The 14,738-nt window shown below is 35.6% G+C and overlaps 2 protein-coding genes across 6 annotated transcripts; both read left to right on the plus strand.

Annotated features, from left to right (window-relative positions):
• On the plus strand, positions 1-14,738 carry LOC101741197 (clavesin-1). 5 transcript variants are annotated; one of them, XM_062673123.1, is made up of 9 exons: positions 1-1,250; positions 1,327-1,543; positions 2,189-2,425; positions 10,415-10,547; positions 11,497-11,650; positions 12,642-12,746; positions 13,044-13,191; positions 13,268-13,484; positions 14,448-14,738. In XM_062673123.1, exons 4-9 carry the CDS (start codon positions 10,421-10,423, stop codon positions 14,600-14,602), a joined length of 906 nt encoding a protein of 301 aa, XP_062529107.1. In that variant the 5' UTR covers positions 1-1,250; positions 1,327-1,543; positions 2,189-2,425; positions 10,415-10,420; the 3' UTR covers positions 14,603-14,738. The 5 variants fall into 5 exon arrangements, with proteins under 5 accessions (XP_062529107.1, XP_037872524.1, XP_004922800.1 ...); XM_038016596.2 differs by lacking the exons at positions 1-1,250; positions 1,327-1,543; positions 2,189-2,425; positions 14,448-14,738 and adding exons at positions 9,218-9,426; positions 13,563-14,351; XM_004922743.5 differs by lacking the exons at positions 1-1,250; positions 1,327-1,543; positions 2,189-2,425 and adding an exon at positions 9,235-9,426.
• On the plus strand, positions 1,113-2,343 carry LOC101741338 (clavesin-1). The gene is made up of 3 exons (XM_012696737.4): positions 1,113-1,250; positions 1,327-1,543; positions 2,189-2,343. The coding sequence occupies exons 1-3, from the start codon at positions 1,113-1,115 to the stop codon at positions 2,341-2,343; spliced, it is 510 nt and encodes a 169-aa protein (XP_012552191.2).

Consider the following 14,738-nt stretch of genomic DNA (forward strand, 5'->3'; position numbering starts at 1 on the left):
AGTTCCGGTTACTAACTGACTGCGTGCCATCTCTGCAACGCTTTATTATAGTCGAGACGAAATCCCTAGAATCGTCGCGAATATTCTACACAATTCTAGTATTGTGTTTCCGCTATCTGAAAATAGATGGCGTTGTACATCTCGAGCGTTCTAGATGCTACTAGATCTTTCGATATTCGGTAATAGATGGCGTTACTCTTACTGGCGTAACAGATATAAGAAATAAGATTTCTTTTATAAAAAAATACTTAAACTTTATGCACACTAAACGGCAACTTCATAATAGGGAAAGCTAATATTAATGATTCAAATTAATTCACACAATATTCTAACAATTTTCTATCTGTTCTTAACTTGAAAATAAATTCCAGTCACGACGCGACGCATCATGTCATTTATGTAGCTATATTTTGTATTTTATGAGTTTATAGTTAATGCAGCATTATCATAACGCATTTATGCCCTTATGAGGTCAAAATAGACGATGATGTTTTTATAAATTATTTGCGGCGGACGGTTTTTTGAAAATTTTAGGCGCGACTTTAAACTTCTAGGGATGAGAGATAATAAAGTCGCAGTGTGCAATAGGATTTATGAGAACAAAATATGAAACTATACCTATCAAATACCCGTGGAGATCTTTCATTTGGTCTCTGAAGTAAAGGATACTCAGAGGTAGCTTTCCACTTTTATTTATAAAATTGAAGTCTTATTTATTATAAACTAGTCCCATGAATTTTCTGTCCTTTGAAAGGAAATACTGTTAAATGATGTATCCTGCGTGAACCACAATTCATATGCTAATTTGTGTAAACCTACCTTTCAACTCTTTTTTTTATTGCATAGATGTGTGGACGAGCTCACAGCTCACCTGGTGTTAAGTGGTTACTGGAGCCCATAGACATCTACAACGTAAATGCGCCACACGCCTTGAGATATAAATTCTAAGGTCTCAGTATAGTAACAACGGCTGCCCCGCCCTTCAAGCCGAAACGCATTACTGCTGCACGGCAGAAATACGCGGGGCGGTGGTACCTACCCGTGCGGACTCACAAGAGGTCCTACCACCAGTGAATGAACTCATATGCCTGTAACTGACCACGGGTATCCTGATGGCACTGGACATATGGCAGTACGAAGAAGGAACGTGGCCAGGACTGATCTTTATCTTCGATTTGCAAGGAATAGCAATGGGCTTACTGTCCAAATTGGATATACGGAATATACAACAGTTCGTAGCTTATTTCTCTGTAAGTTCGTGTCAATAGTTAATGACCCACGCGAGCAACGCGTTATGCTTTGAAGTAAATCATTCACGATTTTCAGGATTCGTTATTGGCCAAATTCAATGGTCTGCACTTCATAAATACGCCCTCGTTCATGGGACGCTTGAACGCACTCACAAAAGCTTTCGACAAAAATGAGTTTATGCAGAAAGTTATCGTCCATCAAAACGGTAGCAACACATTAGAGCAGATTATTGATATTGACATCTTGCCTAAGGAAGCTGGCGGCAAGTTTAAGAGCTTGGTAGAGTGTCAACGTAAGTACTCATTTCAAAGGGCATTGCCAATTTCTGTTTGCACAGCGTCCAAATTTTTTTATTTTTCAATTTACTGACGATGTACTTAGATGTTAATCGTCCACAGCCTAAATCGGACATCTCAATAATTGTATAGTTATCTTATACCTTTAAACGAGCAATTCTTGTATATATAAATATATATATAATCTGAATCTCGGAAACGGCTCCAACGATTTTCATAAAATTTAGTATACAGGGGATTTCGGGGGCGATAAATCGATCTAGCTACGATTTATTTTCAGAAAATGTTGTTTTATTCGTGTTTTCAATAATCAACTCTTCCCGACATCTATTGGCGAGTAATAATACTATTTTTTTTAATTGAGGGCAACTAACCGCTTTAGAGACACAACAAGATGGCGTTATCAAAAAAATCTAGTCATCATCTAGTTTTATATAATTGTGCTGTTCAGTAAAGTTTAAAAATAACAACAATTAAGTTTATTATAGGAATTTATTCAATGCTGTGTATTAGTTTTAATGTTGTGTATACATAAATTGTCATCAGAGATGTGTTTTATTTGCGTGAATTTTCTTTGCCGGAATACACACGCTGTTTTTATACCTTGAATAAAGAAATGCAACCTCAAAATTTATTTACAGAGGAAACATTAGAAAAAATACGAACTAACGAAGATTATTTCGAAGAGGAGAACAAGAAGAGGATCGTTGAAGCACTAAGACCTGGAAAACCGAAAACCATAGCCGATTTCTTTGATAGCGTTGAGGGATCCTTCAAGAAACTGGAAATCGATTAGCATTAGATACAAGCGGAGTGTGAAGGGATTGTTCTACATAGACTGTGGATTGGTTGTGCCCTGTGCATTGCCAGCGTTACTGGTAGACACTAACTACATACTTCAAGTTGTGATGAAATCTATACATATAAATAAAATTGGTGTGTCTGTTTGTAATATTAAAATAGCCGCTTTTTACTACATACATAATATGAATATACACAAAATAGCATTTTTTACAATTTTGTCTGTCTGTCGGTCTGTCTGTCTGTCTGTTTGTTCCGGCTAATCTCTGCTGGACCGATTTTGACGGGACTTTCGCTGATAGGTAGCTGATGATATAAGGAGTAACTTAGGCTACTTTTTTTAGATTAGCTTGGCCTCGCGGCCTCACGCGCGGTACGACAATACCCACGGAACTCAGCTAACAATAATAATATTTAATGTTTCCGAAGCGAAGCGAGGGCGGCTCCATTAAAAAATAAAGCCAAAACTTGATTTATAATAACTACTACTCTAACGCAAATGGGACATTTTATTCAGTTGATAGATTAAGCAAAGTGACCCGCAATCTGAAGTGAACGCATTGAATAGATGCTCCCCGCGTTCACCCCCGTGTGACCTTCGACCTCGCGCATCAACCGTTTTTCTAAATGATTTTCATTGCTTGCACTGTAAAAGGCCTTTGCAACATACGATATTACGATACCAATTTTAAAATATTATCATATTAGCAGCATCACAAGAACAATGTATGAGAATTTCCGATTCGTTGCAATGAAAGTTCGGGATATTTTTAATAGTCATTAGCTCAACGCTGCTATGGCTTCCTAAGTAGCTTCATGTACAATACAATCAATAAGCTGGCCTCACAATTCACAATTAACTCAATTCACAAATTGGCTGCATGATCTACGAACAAACGGAGAACATACTCCGCACTGTAAAATGAACCACGACCTATTCAAGCTTAGTGTTCGCTCACGCGGCCCGTACACACATCAACTCTCACTACATCATCTAATCCCGTTTCTCCAGGATAGCCGTCGGAACAACATAGTATTTGAGGAATGTAAATCTTCATTACGGCCTAAATCTAGCACCGATATTTAACTTAAGGAAGTGTCAGAACGATACTTCGACAAAGCGGCGCGACACGAAAACCCTCTTATTATCAAATCAAATCAAATCAAAAAATTTTTATTCAACATAAATGAAAGTACATACTTGTTGAACGTCAAAAGAACTACCGCCAATTCACAAGAACTAGCCTCCGTCCTGAGAAGAATTGGCAAGAAACTCAGCGGGCATGTCTTTTTTTTTACATATAGAATTATTATTTATTTATTTTTTAATATTATTATTTTTTTAAATATGAATTTTTTACACTGAGTATTATAACGTAACAATTACTACAATATTGAAATGCCTGGAGCGAGCAACTCATTCCCACTTTGTGCAATCTTCTAGATAATCATTGACTTTATAGTAAGCTTTATTGCACAGATGTTCTTTAATAGTTTTCTTAAACCTATGTATATGTAGGTTCTGAACATCATGTGGGATTTTGTTGTACAGGCGCACAGACAAACACCCGAATGAATTTCGTATCTTATGTAACCTACTCATCGGCACAACAAGCTTGTGTTTGTTCCTAGTATTTCTATTATGTATGTCCGACTGTTTAGGAAACTCCTCAATATGTTTACGAACATACATCAAATTTTCAAAAATGTACTGGGATGGCATAGTGAGAACTTTAATTTCTTTAAATTTCTCCCTCAGGGATTCCCTTGAGTGCATGTTATAAATAGCACGTAGAGCTCTTTTCTGCAGAATAAATATCATTTCTACATCGGCCGCATTGCCCCATAGCAAAATGCCATAGGACATGACACTGTGGAAGTAACTAAAGTAAACTAAACGAGCCGTGTCCGCGTTTGTTAACATTCTAATTTTTTTTACTGCGTATGCTGCAGAGCTGAGCTTACTCGCCAATTTATGAATATGAGGTCCCCACTGCAGTTTGGAGTCCACTGTTATACCAAGAAATACGGTTGACTCAACAAGCTCCAATGATTCCTCAGAAACAATTACATCACTATCCACTTGTCTCACATTTAAAGATGGTTTAATACATTTTAAAGTAAATTTAATACATTTAGTTTTCTTACTATTCAATAATAGGTTATTGATACGGAACCAATGAACCACACACGAAATCGCATCATTCACTTCGTCATAGACTTGTAGTTGTCGTTTAATTTTAAATAATAAAGATGTATCATCTGCGAATAATACGACCTCGTGTCGGGACTCAATAAAACTAGGTAAATCGTTTATATATATTAGAAATAAAAAAGGACCCAAAATGGAACCCTGAGGTACACCCATTTTCAACAAGGTGCCTGAAGATCTATTACCTTTCACATCTACTGTTTGTATCCGTCCTGATAAATAGGAAGTAATAAGTTCCAATGCACCATCCCTAATACCATAGTGATGTAGTTTCCTCACCAATGTTTCATGTTCAACACAGTCAAATGCTTTGGATAAGTCACAGAAAATTCCAAGACAATCATGCGATTCCTCCCAAGATTTAAAAATATTTTTGACTAGATAAGCACCTGCATCAGTTGTAGAGCGACCCCTGGTAAACCCGAATTGTTTATTATGAAGCAGGTTATTTGAATTAAAATGTTCTAAAAGTTGGGTCAAAATAATTTTTTCAAAAATTTTACTCAACGTAGGGAGTACTGAAATAGGTCTATAGTTAGAGGGGTCATCAGTACTACCAGATTTAAAAAGAGGAATCACTTTACTATGTTTCATTAAGTCAGGAAATACACCACACCTAATACAATCATTAAAAATACTAACAAGATGAGGAGCAATAATGTCTATTACAGACTTCAAAATCTTTACTGATATTCCCCACAAGTCAGCTGTATTTTTTACATTAAGGCTATTAAAACTTTTTATTATACTGCTTAAATTAATTTCCTTAAATTTAAAAATTTCATTACATTTGTTGACATGTTTATGCAATAATATTTCAGCTGCTGTGGGGGATGAATTTAGAGAAGTGGTAGTTGAAACTGGAATGTCAGAGAAAAACTTTTCAAAAGCATTAGCCACATCTTCATGACTAGTTACCAATTTATCATCTATTTTTAATGAGAATTCTTGGTGGCTATTTCTGACTTTTCCACTTTCTCTACCAATGATGTTCCAAGTCATCTTTATCTTGTCAGGGGCATTTTTTATTAAATCACTTAAATGTAAAGATTTTGCCGCTAAACAAACTTTTCTAAATAGTTTTGAATAGTTCCTGACATATTGATGAAATGTTTCATCATTATTATAAGCTTTTTCAGAGTACAGATCATATAACTTTTTTCTACTTTTGTACACTCCGGTGGTGGCCCACTCGCTGAACACTGTTTTGTTTTTTAATGTTACAGTTTTAGGAATAAATATATCAGTAAAGACCAAATTAATTCTCTGAAACATATTCTGGTATGATAAATTTGGGTTTTTGTTATAAATAATTTCTGAATGTTCTTGCTTAATATTATTTCTAAACTTCTCAATTCGTTTTTTATTAATAGGAACAATCACAAGAGTATTTTTATCTTTAGAATTCATATTAGATTCAAAAGACAGAAATTGTCCACTATGGTCTGATGTTAACTGATTAATAATTTTTTTGTTAGTCGGTGTTACATTTGTAAATATGTTATCTAAACATGTTGCCGATGTGGTCGTTGTCCTAGTAGGCTCTAAAAATAAGTTTGGGAGGTTATATGACTTTAACAGTGTTCTGAATCTAATAGTGGTATTTGTGTTTTCTAAAAGATTAATATTAAAATCACCACATACCAAAATTTGTTTATTAGAGACAGAAAGCTTTAGCAATACATTTTCCAAAATATTTTCAAAAGAATCATATAACGCATCAGGAGGTCTGTAGACGCAGACAACGATGAGGTGCTCAAGCTCAACACAGGAAATTTCAATAATTCTCTCAACAGAGAGGGCCACTACATCCTTTCGTTCCTTACATTTCAAACATTTACTAACGAGAATCAGTGAGCCACCGCGAATAGCGTTCTCTCTGCAGAAGGAACTTGACAACTGGTGATCATTAAAATTAAACAATAATTCATAGTTTCTAAACCAGTGCTCAGTGACACAGAATACATTAATATTATGCATATTTAAAAACATTTCAATTTCTAGCTCTTTACCCATCATCCCTTGTAAATTTTGATGCACCAAATTTAATATGTTAATAATTGAAACGTTAACGTCTTTTGATGGGTATAATCTAGTTGGTGTATTAATTGATTTGTAATTGCAAGAGTGTGACTCCTTTGTCTTACTAATTAATTTAAATTGGAAGCAGATTCCAAAGTCTTATAACATGTCATATTTTTTTCCTGCTCAATAGAAGCAGGTATTTTTTTAGCTAAATTTATAGCTAGGAAATTGTGTATAAAATAGTGTAGCGATGTTGCTACTTGTCTAAAATTTTTATTCGTTAATTTAAATATTTCATTTTTTGATGTCCTTAAATATCTAAATTTTATTATATTATTTAAGTCTATTATTGTGGCCGCCGCTAATTACTTATTCAGCCCGACGGAGCAACGCAAAGCTGCCGTCGTCCAAAGCATGTTGGATGCCCCGGACACATTCTTCGGTCACCGTGCTCGTCGAACTCGTCAATTACGACGAAAAGTTTGACGAGTGAAACTAGCCCATAAACACAGCCCATTGAGTTTCTTGACGGATCGTCTCAGTGGATCGCGATTCCGATCCGGAGGTCGATTCTGCGAAGCATTGCTCTTGCTGGGGCTAGTGTTAACAAATTCTCTCTGGTGGTTCTCGTAAACTCACCTAGCGATCCGTGAGTAGTTGGAATAACCCTTATGCAACCAAAGATTAGGTATGGAAAAAAAACATTAGCATTTCCTCTGTATATCTCGAACCGTGCGATAACACTTCTATGTATGGGCTACATTTAAGAGAAAAACTGACAATCTTCTATTTTTGTTGGTTTTTAGTTTCAATGGGCTTGCTAAAATTCAGAAAATTAAATGTCTTAAGTTCGATAATTATTGATGTGATTATCAATCAGTTCATTGTGCTGTTTTCGCTCCGAAATCGATGCATCATTTGTAAACTAATAAATGCATTATCGATTTATTTAATATCACTTTAATCTGATTATTATACCTAATTAATACGGTTTTATTAGCTTCATCACGTATGTTAGTATGTAACAGAATCTTTGAACATGATTTTGACTCCCTTCAAAACATCACATTAACTCGATATTCGGCATACTTATCAAGGACCGATGATAATTCAATATAATCTTATACATTTAAACGAGAAATTCTTGTATATTAATATATATATATATATAATCTGAGTCTCGGAAACGGCTCCAACGATTTTCATAAAATTTAGTATACAGGGGATTTCGGGGGGCGATAAATCGATCTAGCTACGATTTATTTTCAGAAAATTTTGTTTTATTCGTGTTTTCAATAATCAACTCTTACCGACATCTATTGGCGAATAATGATACTATTTTTCTTAATTGAGGGCAATTAACCGCTTTAGAGACAAAACAAGATGGCGTCATAAAAAAAAAAAACCGAGCAAGGCTCGGTCATCATCTAGTAATACTAAACAGACCCGTTATTTACTTTCGGCGGTCATAACAACAAATTTATTTGAGCGCCTTCTTTTCGTCACTTAGCAAATTGGAAACTATTGGATTTAATTTTGCCTGAATGTTTAATACATTTATGAACAACTAGTAGTACTCGCCCGCTTCGCTGGACATTTAAAATTAACATTATTATTTATTGTCATTATTATTAGGGAGTCCAACACTCATATAAATATTAGCCTATTCATTAAATACATGTATTTTCTACACGGACACCAATCAAGTCAATCGGATGCATGGTTCAGTAGTTATAACGGAACATCCGTAAAAACCACTGAGCAGTTGACGTTGCTATAACCAACACAATATGGCTAATTATGAGTGCTTTGTGTACGCAATGTTAATGTTTCATAAAATAGAATTGTGTTTTCATTGTAACAGATATTACGAGCACCTGGTGTTAAATGGTTACTGGAGCCCATAGACATCTACAACGTAAATGCCGCCACCCACCTTGAGATATGAGTTCTATGGTCTCGGTATAGTTACAACGGCTGCCCCACCCTTCAAACCGAAACGAGAAAAATTCTGGCGTATCGCCAACATATGTATAGTATATTGGACAGCAATAATCTAGAATCTGGAGCAATGAAAAATTAAACCTTTTTTTTACTTTATTTAGTTACAGAACTTTTTTTTATTTTTAACTAGCGTTCCGCCCTCGCTTCGCTTCGGAAACATTAAATTTTATTATTGAATGATAGCTGAGTCCCGCGATGTTACCGGCGGGCAATGTCGTACCGCGGGTGAAGCCGCGGGGCGAAGATAGTCTAAAAAAAGTCGCCTAAGTTACTCCTTATACCATCAGCTACCTAAAATCGGTCCAGCCGTTCCAGAGATTAGCCGGAACAAACAGACTGACAAAAATTGTAAAAAATATTTTGGTGTATGTATATACTTAGTATTTAAGTATAATATATTCATATGCATGTAGTAAAAAGAGGCTATTTTAATATTACAAACAGACACACCAATTTTATTTATATCTATAGATGACTATAATCCTAATACTGACGATAATTTCGATCGTTCCGATTTTAATCTAAGTACATTGTAATTATATAATAATGTAATCACATACATTTCAAAGATAAAATGCTTCGTTATCTAACAAAGGAATTTTAACTCTAAATAACACTCACTCAAATACTAATTTGTCTTGAATACATTTTGATAAACCATAAATTTAGGTTATTGAAATTTGAATCGTAATTCGTCAGAGGTACAGTTTATTTTTAAAATGTTTTCATACTTTAAAAGTACTTTGAGAATTATTTTAGTTCAGTAGACATTTATTATCGAATTTTTAGTTTGTCACAAAACATTTACATTTCAAACGTTCGTGAGGTAGCATCGAGGTTAGTGATCTTTTTAAACTATCTCCTTATTCATCATTGCTTACTCGACCTTTTGACCTTCCTTATTATTATTAACCATCAAAATGCCGCCATGCTTCCGAGAGTTCAATGGACTTTGGAGGCACCGGACAAGCCATAACCGACGGTTTTAATTCATTCAAAACAGTTCATACTCCCTCTTTATTACACGGTTTAACATAAGGGGAACTAAATGATAAATTGAAATAAAAACGAACAGAAAATTGCTTTGCCGCCAAGCACATTCTATCTGTTCTAGGTCTATCTTAACTTTAGTTATTGTTAATAGTACACCGCAACATACCTGCTGTATCATTTTCAGAATTTCTGTTGTAGAAGAGATCGATTCCAGCTATAGAACTGCCTATTGTATAAATTTACCTTTTTATTTTTCTGGCCGGGTGCCAACCTCCTATGAGATTCCTCCAACCTCCTATGGGTTCTGTGGGACTGGTCCGCAAATCTTCTAAGCGGACCGCGAGCCCAAGTGATGAAATTTAGGGGCCTACCTATTATATGACTCCTCTATCATTTCACTCAAGTGTCCGGTCCCCCGAGATCAGGTGAGGTTACCGCGGTCAATACTTTAGACCAGGCAGCGCAGCTCACCTCAAGGACGCCCAGCCGACAGAGCCTTCGAGACGAATCGAATGCTCTGCAATGTCAGAGGCACGGTGGCCCGTCAGGCTACCCAGACGATGCCGCTGGTGTCCCATGCCTGTTGATTGTTTTTTAATGTTAATTGTGTTTTGATGTGAAATTAAATAAATTCTCTCTCTCTCTCTCACACACACACATGTGTGCTGGGTTGCCAATTCGCAAAGCCGTTTTCCCAGGATAAATAGTATTGTTGTCGAAAAAAACTTATTCATGGAACACAATGAACTATGGAAAACTAGCAAGAATTGTAATGGCTTAATGCTAGTACAGCACAGATAAGACATTCTATCTTATCCGTATAACTTTACAGATTAAAATGTCGGCGCGAAAGCGAATTAGTCTGGAGGAAGAGTACAGTAAGCCGACTGGTATCACTGCAGATGACATTGCCAAGCTACGCCAATGGTTGGACACTCAACCGCATCTGCCGAAGAACCTTACCGGTATGTTGAAATTACTGTTGATGAACATTTAAATTCTCTACTTTGGCTAATAACTGACGATTACAACGCGGATCGATCGAGAAATTTCCATTGCGTTATTTTACAATTATTATTATTTATAATGCCAAGATGTTGTGCCAACTATTGCGTATTTCATTGCATTCATAATTCAGCTGACAATAAATAAATAAATACATAAACGAAGAAACAAATATAGATATGTAAAAAATAAACAAATACATAAACAAACAAATAAATAATTAAAGGCTCATGACATCTATCTAATCTTCATAAACAAGAATCATCAGAGGAAAGAAATTTAACCACGGTAGGCTTATCGATTGAAAAATAATTATATTATTCTATATTCTATTCGTAGTATTATTAGTATTCTATATACCATTTGCAATATATAGTAGTCGCCACATTGACAAAAGGGCTCTGGCTCATATAGTTTTTAATACACGTCCTTACGGATCCATCAGATCCAATAACCCTTGCATTAGACACCTTTAGCTCTAACTCTAGGAGTAGGGACCCCGGTAACCGTACTCGTCGAACTCGGCAGAGAGTTCGACATGCAACCTAACCTAAACATCAGCCCGCTGAGTTTCTCGCCGGATCTTCTCAGTGGATTGTGATTCTGATCCGGTAGTAGATTCATTCGCGAAGCAGCCTCGAGTTGTTAGGTCTCCTTTGGAGGCGCTCGGGTAGCTTTTAACAAATCCCACCCCTACTGGCTGAGCCTTTGCTCGCCCACCTGCCTTGGTATAACTGGAAAGGCCTCTGGGTCACCAGTAATCTCTCAAACATAAAAAAAAAAACTATTTTTACTATTAAAGTCTGACAACCTCATTTGGAGAAGAAGATGCGGTTTTACTGCGGAAACACCCAGGAGAATGGTTTAATAAAAAAGATAACACTACTCTACTGTTTCTTTAACTTCCAGATCTAGATCTGATCCTGATCTATCACAAATGCGATCGCAGCCTCCAAGTTTCTAAACAGGAGATCGACAATCAGTATACCCTGAGGACACTCTTCACATCCTTCTTCAAGGACCGAGGCTTAGATAAGGAAACTGAAACATTCTTCCAGACCATGTAAAGTATTGATTTGCATTTATTTATTTATTTCCAAGTTGCTGATGTAATAAGGAATTGTTAAGGTCGCGATAATCTCTCTTGATTGATTTTTAAATTTCAATGACACTCGAATTAATTCGTAAAAGGCCAACCGAACTTCTGGGAACTTATAGAAAATGATTGTATAATGTAGCTAGCTAGGGTCTGTTCAAACTTCAATTGACTAAAATTTAATTTTTTTTTTTTTCTATTGGTTTTTATGAAATAGATAAAACAATTCAGTTATATTACTATTCGATTTATTAGACGTAAATACATTTATTAAACATGTATAGCCTAAGTTTTGATGAGGGAAAATGTACGAAAGAGCTCAAACATTAATAAAAATAAGTTTTTACCAGCACAATTGTTTTGGTGGTAGCCCTTAATTATACGAATACATATATCGTAGCTTATCGTGATTAGTCAAATAAAAAATATATTTAAATACACTGTAATAATAGATTAAATTTCAAAAAATCGATTTAGAAGTGAACAGCTATACAATATCTAATTGACTTAATCTTATCAGTGCTATCACGGAAAATTTTCTAGTTTTCGACATTAGACATCATTGTTTTTTTTTTATTGCCCTTGTAGGCTGACGACGTGCATACGGCCCACCTGATGGTGAGTGGTTACCGTCGCCCATGGACTTCAGCAATGCCAGGGGCAGAGCCAAGCCGCTGCCTACCGCTTAATGTGCTTAGTGAGAGTTTTTTAACGTTCTCGATAGCGTAAGAGTTAGCTCATATTTGTATGGAGTGGGATCGTTTGCGTACGTTTGCCGCTAGGGGCGCTGTTCCAACTGCATACAAAATTGAGTTAACTTTTACGCTATCGAGATCGTTAAAAAACTCGCTCTAAGCGCACAGATCTGATACTTTGGAAGTTCGCCAATTTCTACATACAAAAGTAAATTGTAACTCGAAATTGGCGTTCATTTTTTAAGCGTGTATATTTCTTTTAGGCTGGTCACAGTCCTACCGGAAAGATCCAAAGCGGGCGATACGATATTTTACGGAAGAATGTTGGACTCGGACGTTAAGAATTTCGACTTTGCCACCAGTATCAAGTATGATTATTTTATATCTGAATATTCTATTGCTTAGATGGGTGGATGAGTTCACGGACCATCTGATGTTAAGTAGTCACCAGAGCCCATAGACATCAACAAGGTAAATGCCGGCACCCACCTTTAAATATTAGTTTTTACAGTACAACGGTTACTTCACCCTTCAAACGTTGTAGACGTCTATGGGCTCCAGTAACCACTTAACACCAGGTGGGCTGTGAGCTCGACTATAAGCAATAAAAAAATTCTAATTAGGTGTCCCAACACCTTTGAACTCATATGCCTTTCTCCAACCAGGGGTATCTTTATGGCACTGGACCTATGGCAATATGAAGAAGGAACGTGGCCAGGACTGATCTTCATCTTCGATTTGCAAGGAATAAAAATGGGCTTATTGTCCAAATTGGATATACAGAATTTACAACAGTTCGCAGCTTATTTCCCTGTAAGTACATGTAAATAATTAATGCCTCACACGAGCATTGTGTTATGTTTTGAAGAAAACCATTAACGATTTTCAGGAAGCATTATTAGCGAAATTCAATGGTGTGCACTTCATAAACATGCCCTTGTTCATGGACCGTATAAACACACTCATAAAAGTTTTCCATAAAACAGAGTTTATTCAGAAATTCATCGTCCATCAAAACGGTAGCAACACATTGGAGCAGATCATTGATATTGACATCTTGCCTAAGGAAGCTGGCGGCAAGTTTAAGAGCTTGGCAGAGTGTCAACGTAAGTACTCATTTCAAAGGGCATTTGCCTATTTCTATTTGCACTGGGTTCAAAGTCTTTTTTTTTTTTTTTTTGAAGTTATACTTCTTTAGGCGCGTTATGAAAAATTGATGAGAGTGAAATTTTGCGATGCGCGCGCACCGTGACATAAAATTAACAGGAATGAAGTTGCCCACTAAAGAAGAAATGCTACCAACAAAACAGAGATGGAACCTCTGTTAGTGGCGCATGTTGGCACGCACGCCGCCTCTGTTCACTGTGTATTTATATTTATAATATTTATCCACATGCTTTGAGTTTCTACATTTAAAACACGTGTTTTCATTTTGTTTTCATTATACAAGTGCGAATTTTATATGTGCGTCTGAATTATAATCAGAAGTGATTGAAATTGAATATTTAAATCAATACTAATTAATATTAGAAAATATTTGTGAAAAAACTGTGCTCATCAACCTTCCTAAGTGCTCCAATACAATTGAGGTTAACTATCCGTATGTATTATTTAGTAATATAAATGACAAAATTATTATTTAATATAATTCATACTAAATATTATTAAATTATTAACGTTAAATATTTATTATTAATTATTTAATATTAAAAAAAAAAAGAAATAAATTTAATAAAAATAAAGTATAACTTCTTACGCGCGTACATAAGTACACGCACCCTTTTTTTCAATTTACTGACGATGCACATCGTCCACAGCCTAAATCGGCCATCTCAATAATTATAGTCATTTTATATAATTGTGCTATTCAGTAAAGTTTAAAAGTAACAACAGATATGTCGATTATAGGAATTTATTCAATGCCTATAAATATACTTTTAATGCTGTGTATAAATAAATTGTCATTCACATCAGAGATGTGTTTTATTTGCGTGAATTTTCTTTGCCGGAATACACACGCTGTTTTTATACCTTGAATAAAGAAATGCAACCTCAAATTTTATTTACAGAGGAAACATTAGAAAAAATTCGAACTAATGAAGATTATTTCGTCGAGGAGAACAAGAAGAGGATCGTTGAATCACTAAGACCTGGAAAACCGAAAACCATAGCCGATTTCTTTGATAGTGTCGAGGGATCCTTCAAGAAACTGGAAATTGATTAGCATTAGATACAAGCGGAGTGTAAAGACATTGTTCTACATAGACTGTAGATTGGTTGTGCCCTGTGCATTGCCAGCGTTACTGGTAGACACTAACTACGTACTTCAAGTTGTGATGAAATAAAAAATAAAGTCAAAA

Source organism: Bombyx mori, chromosome 16 (assembly GCF_030269925.1).
Source record: "Bombyx mori chromosome 16, ASM3026992v2".
In the NCBI taxonomy this organism is placed as follows: Eukaryota; Metazoa; Arthropoda; class Insecta; order Lepidoptera; family Bombycidae; genus Bombyx; species Bombyx mori.

Excerpts from the sequence above, each read along its gene's own strand:
- LOC101741338 (XM_012696737.4), top strand. The coding sequence starts at position 1,113 with ATGGCACTGGACATATGGCAGTACGAAGAAGGAACGTGGCCAGGACTG. Across the intron at positions 1,251-1,326 it reads AGTTCGTAGCTTATTTCTCT|GATTCGTTATTGGCCAAATT; the intron begins GTAAGTTCGTGT and ends CACGATTTTCAG. Across the intron at positions 1,544-2,188 it reads GAGCTTGGTAGAGTGTCAAC|AGGAAACATTAGAAAAAATA; the intron begins GTAAGTACTCAT and ends ATTTATTTACAG.
- LOC101741197 (XM_062673123.1), top strand. The coding sequence starts at position 10,421 with ATGTCGGCGCGAAAGCGAATTAGTCTGGAGGAAGAGTACAGTAAGCCG. Across the intron at positions 10,548-11,496 it reads TCTGCCGAAGAACCTTACCG|ATCTAGATCTGATCCTGATC; the intron begins GTATGTTGAAAT and ends TTTAACTTCCAG. Across the intron at positions 12,747-13,043 it reads GACTTTGCCACCAGTATCAA|GGGTATCTTTATGGCACTGG; the intron begins GTATGATTATTT and ends TTCTCCAACCAG.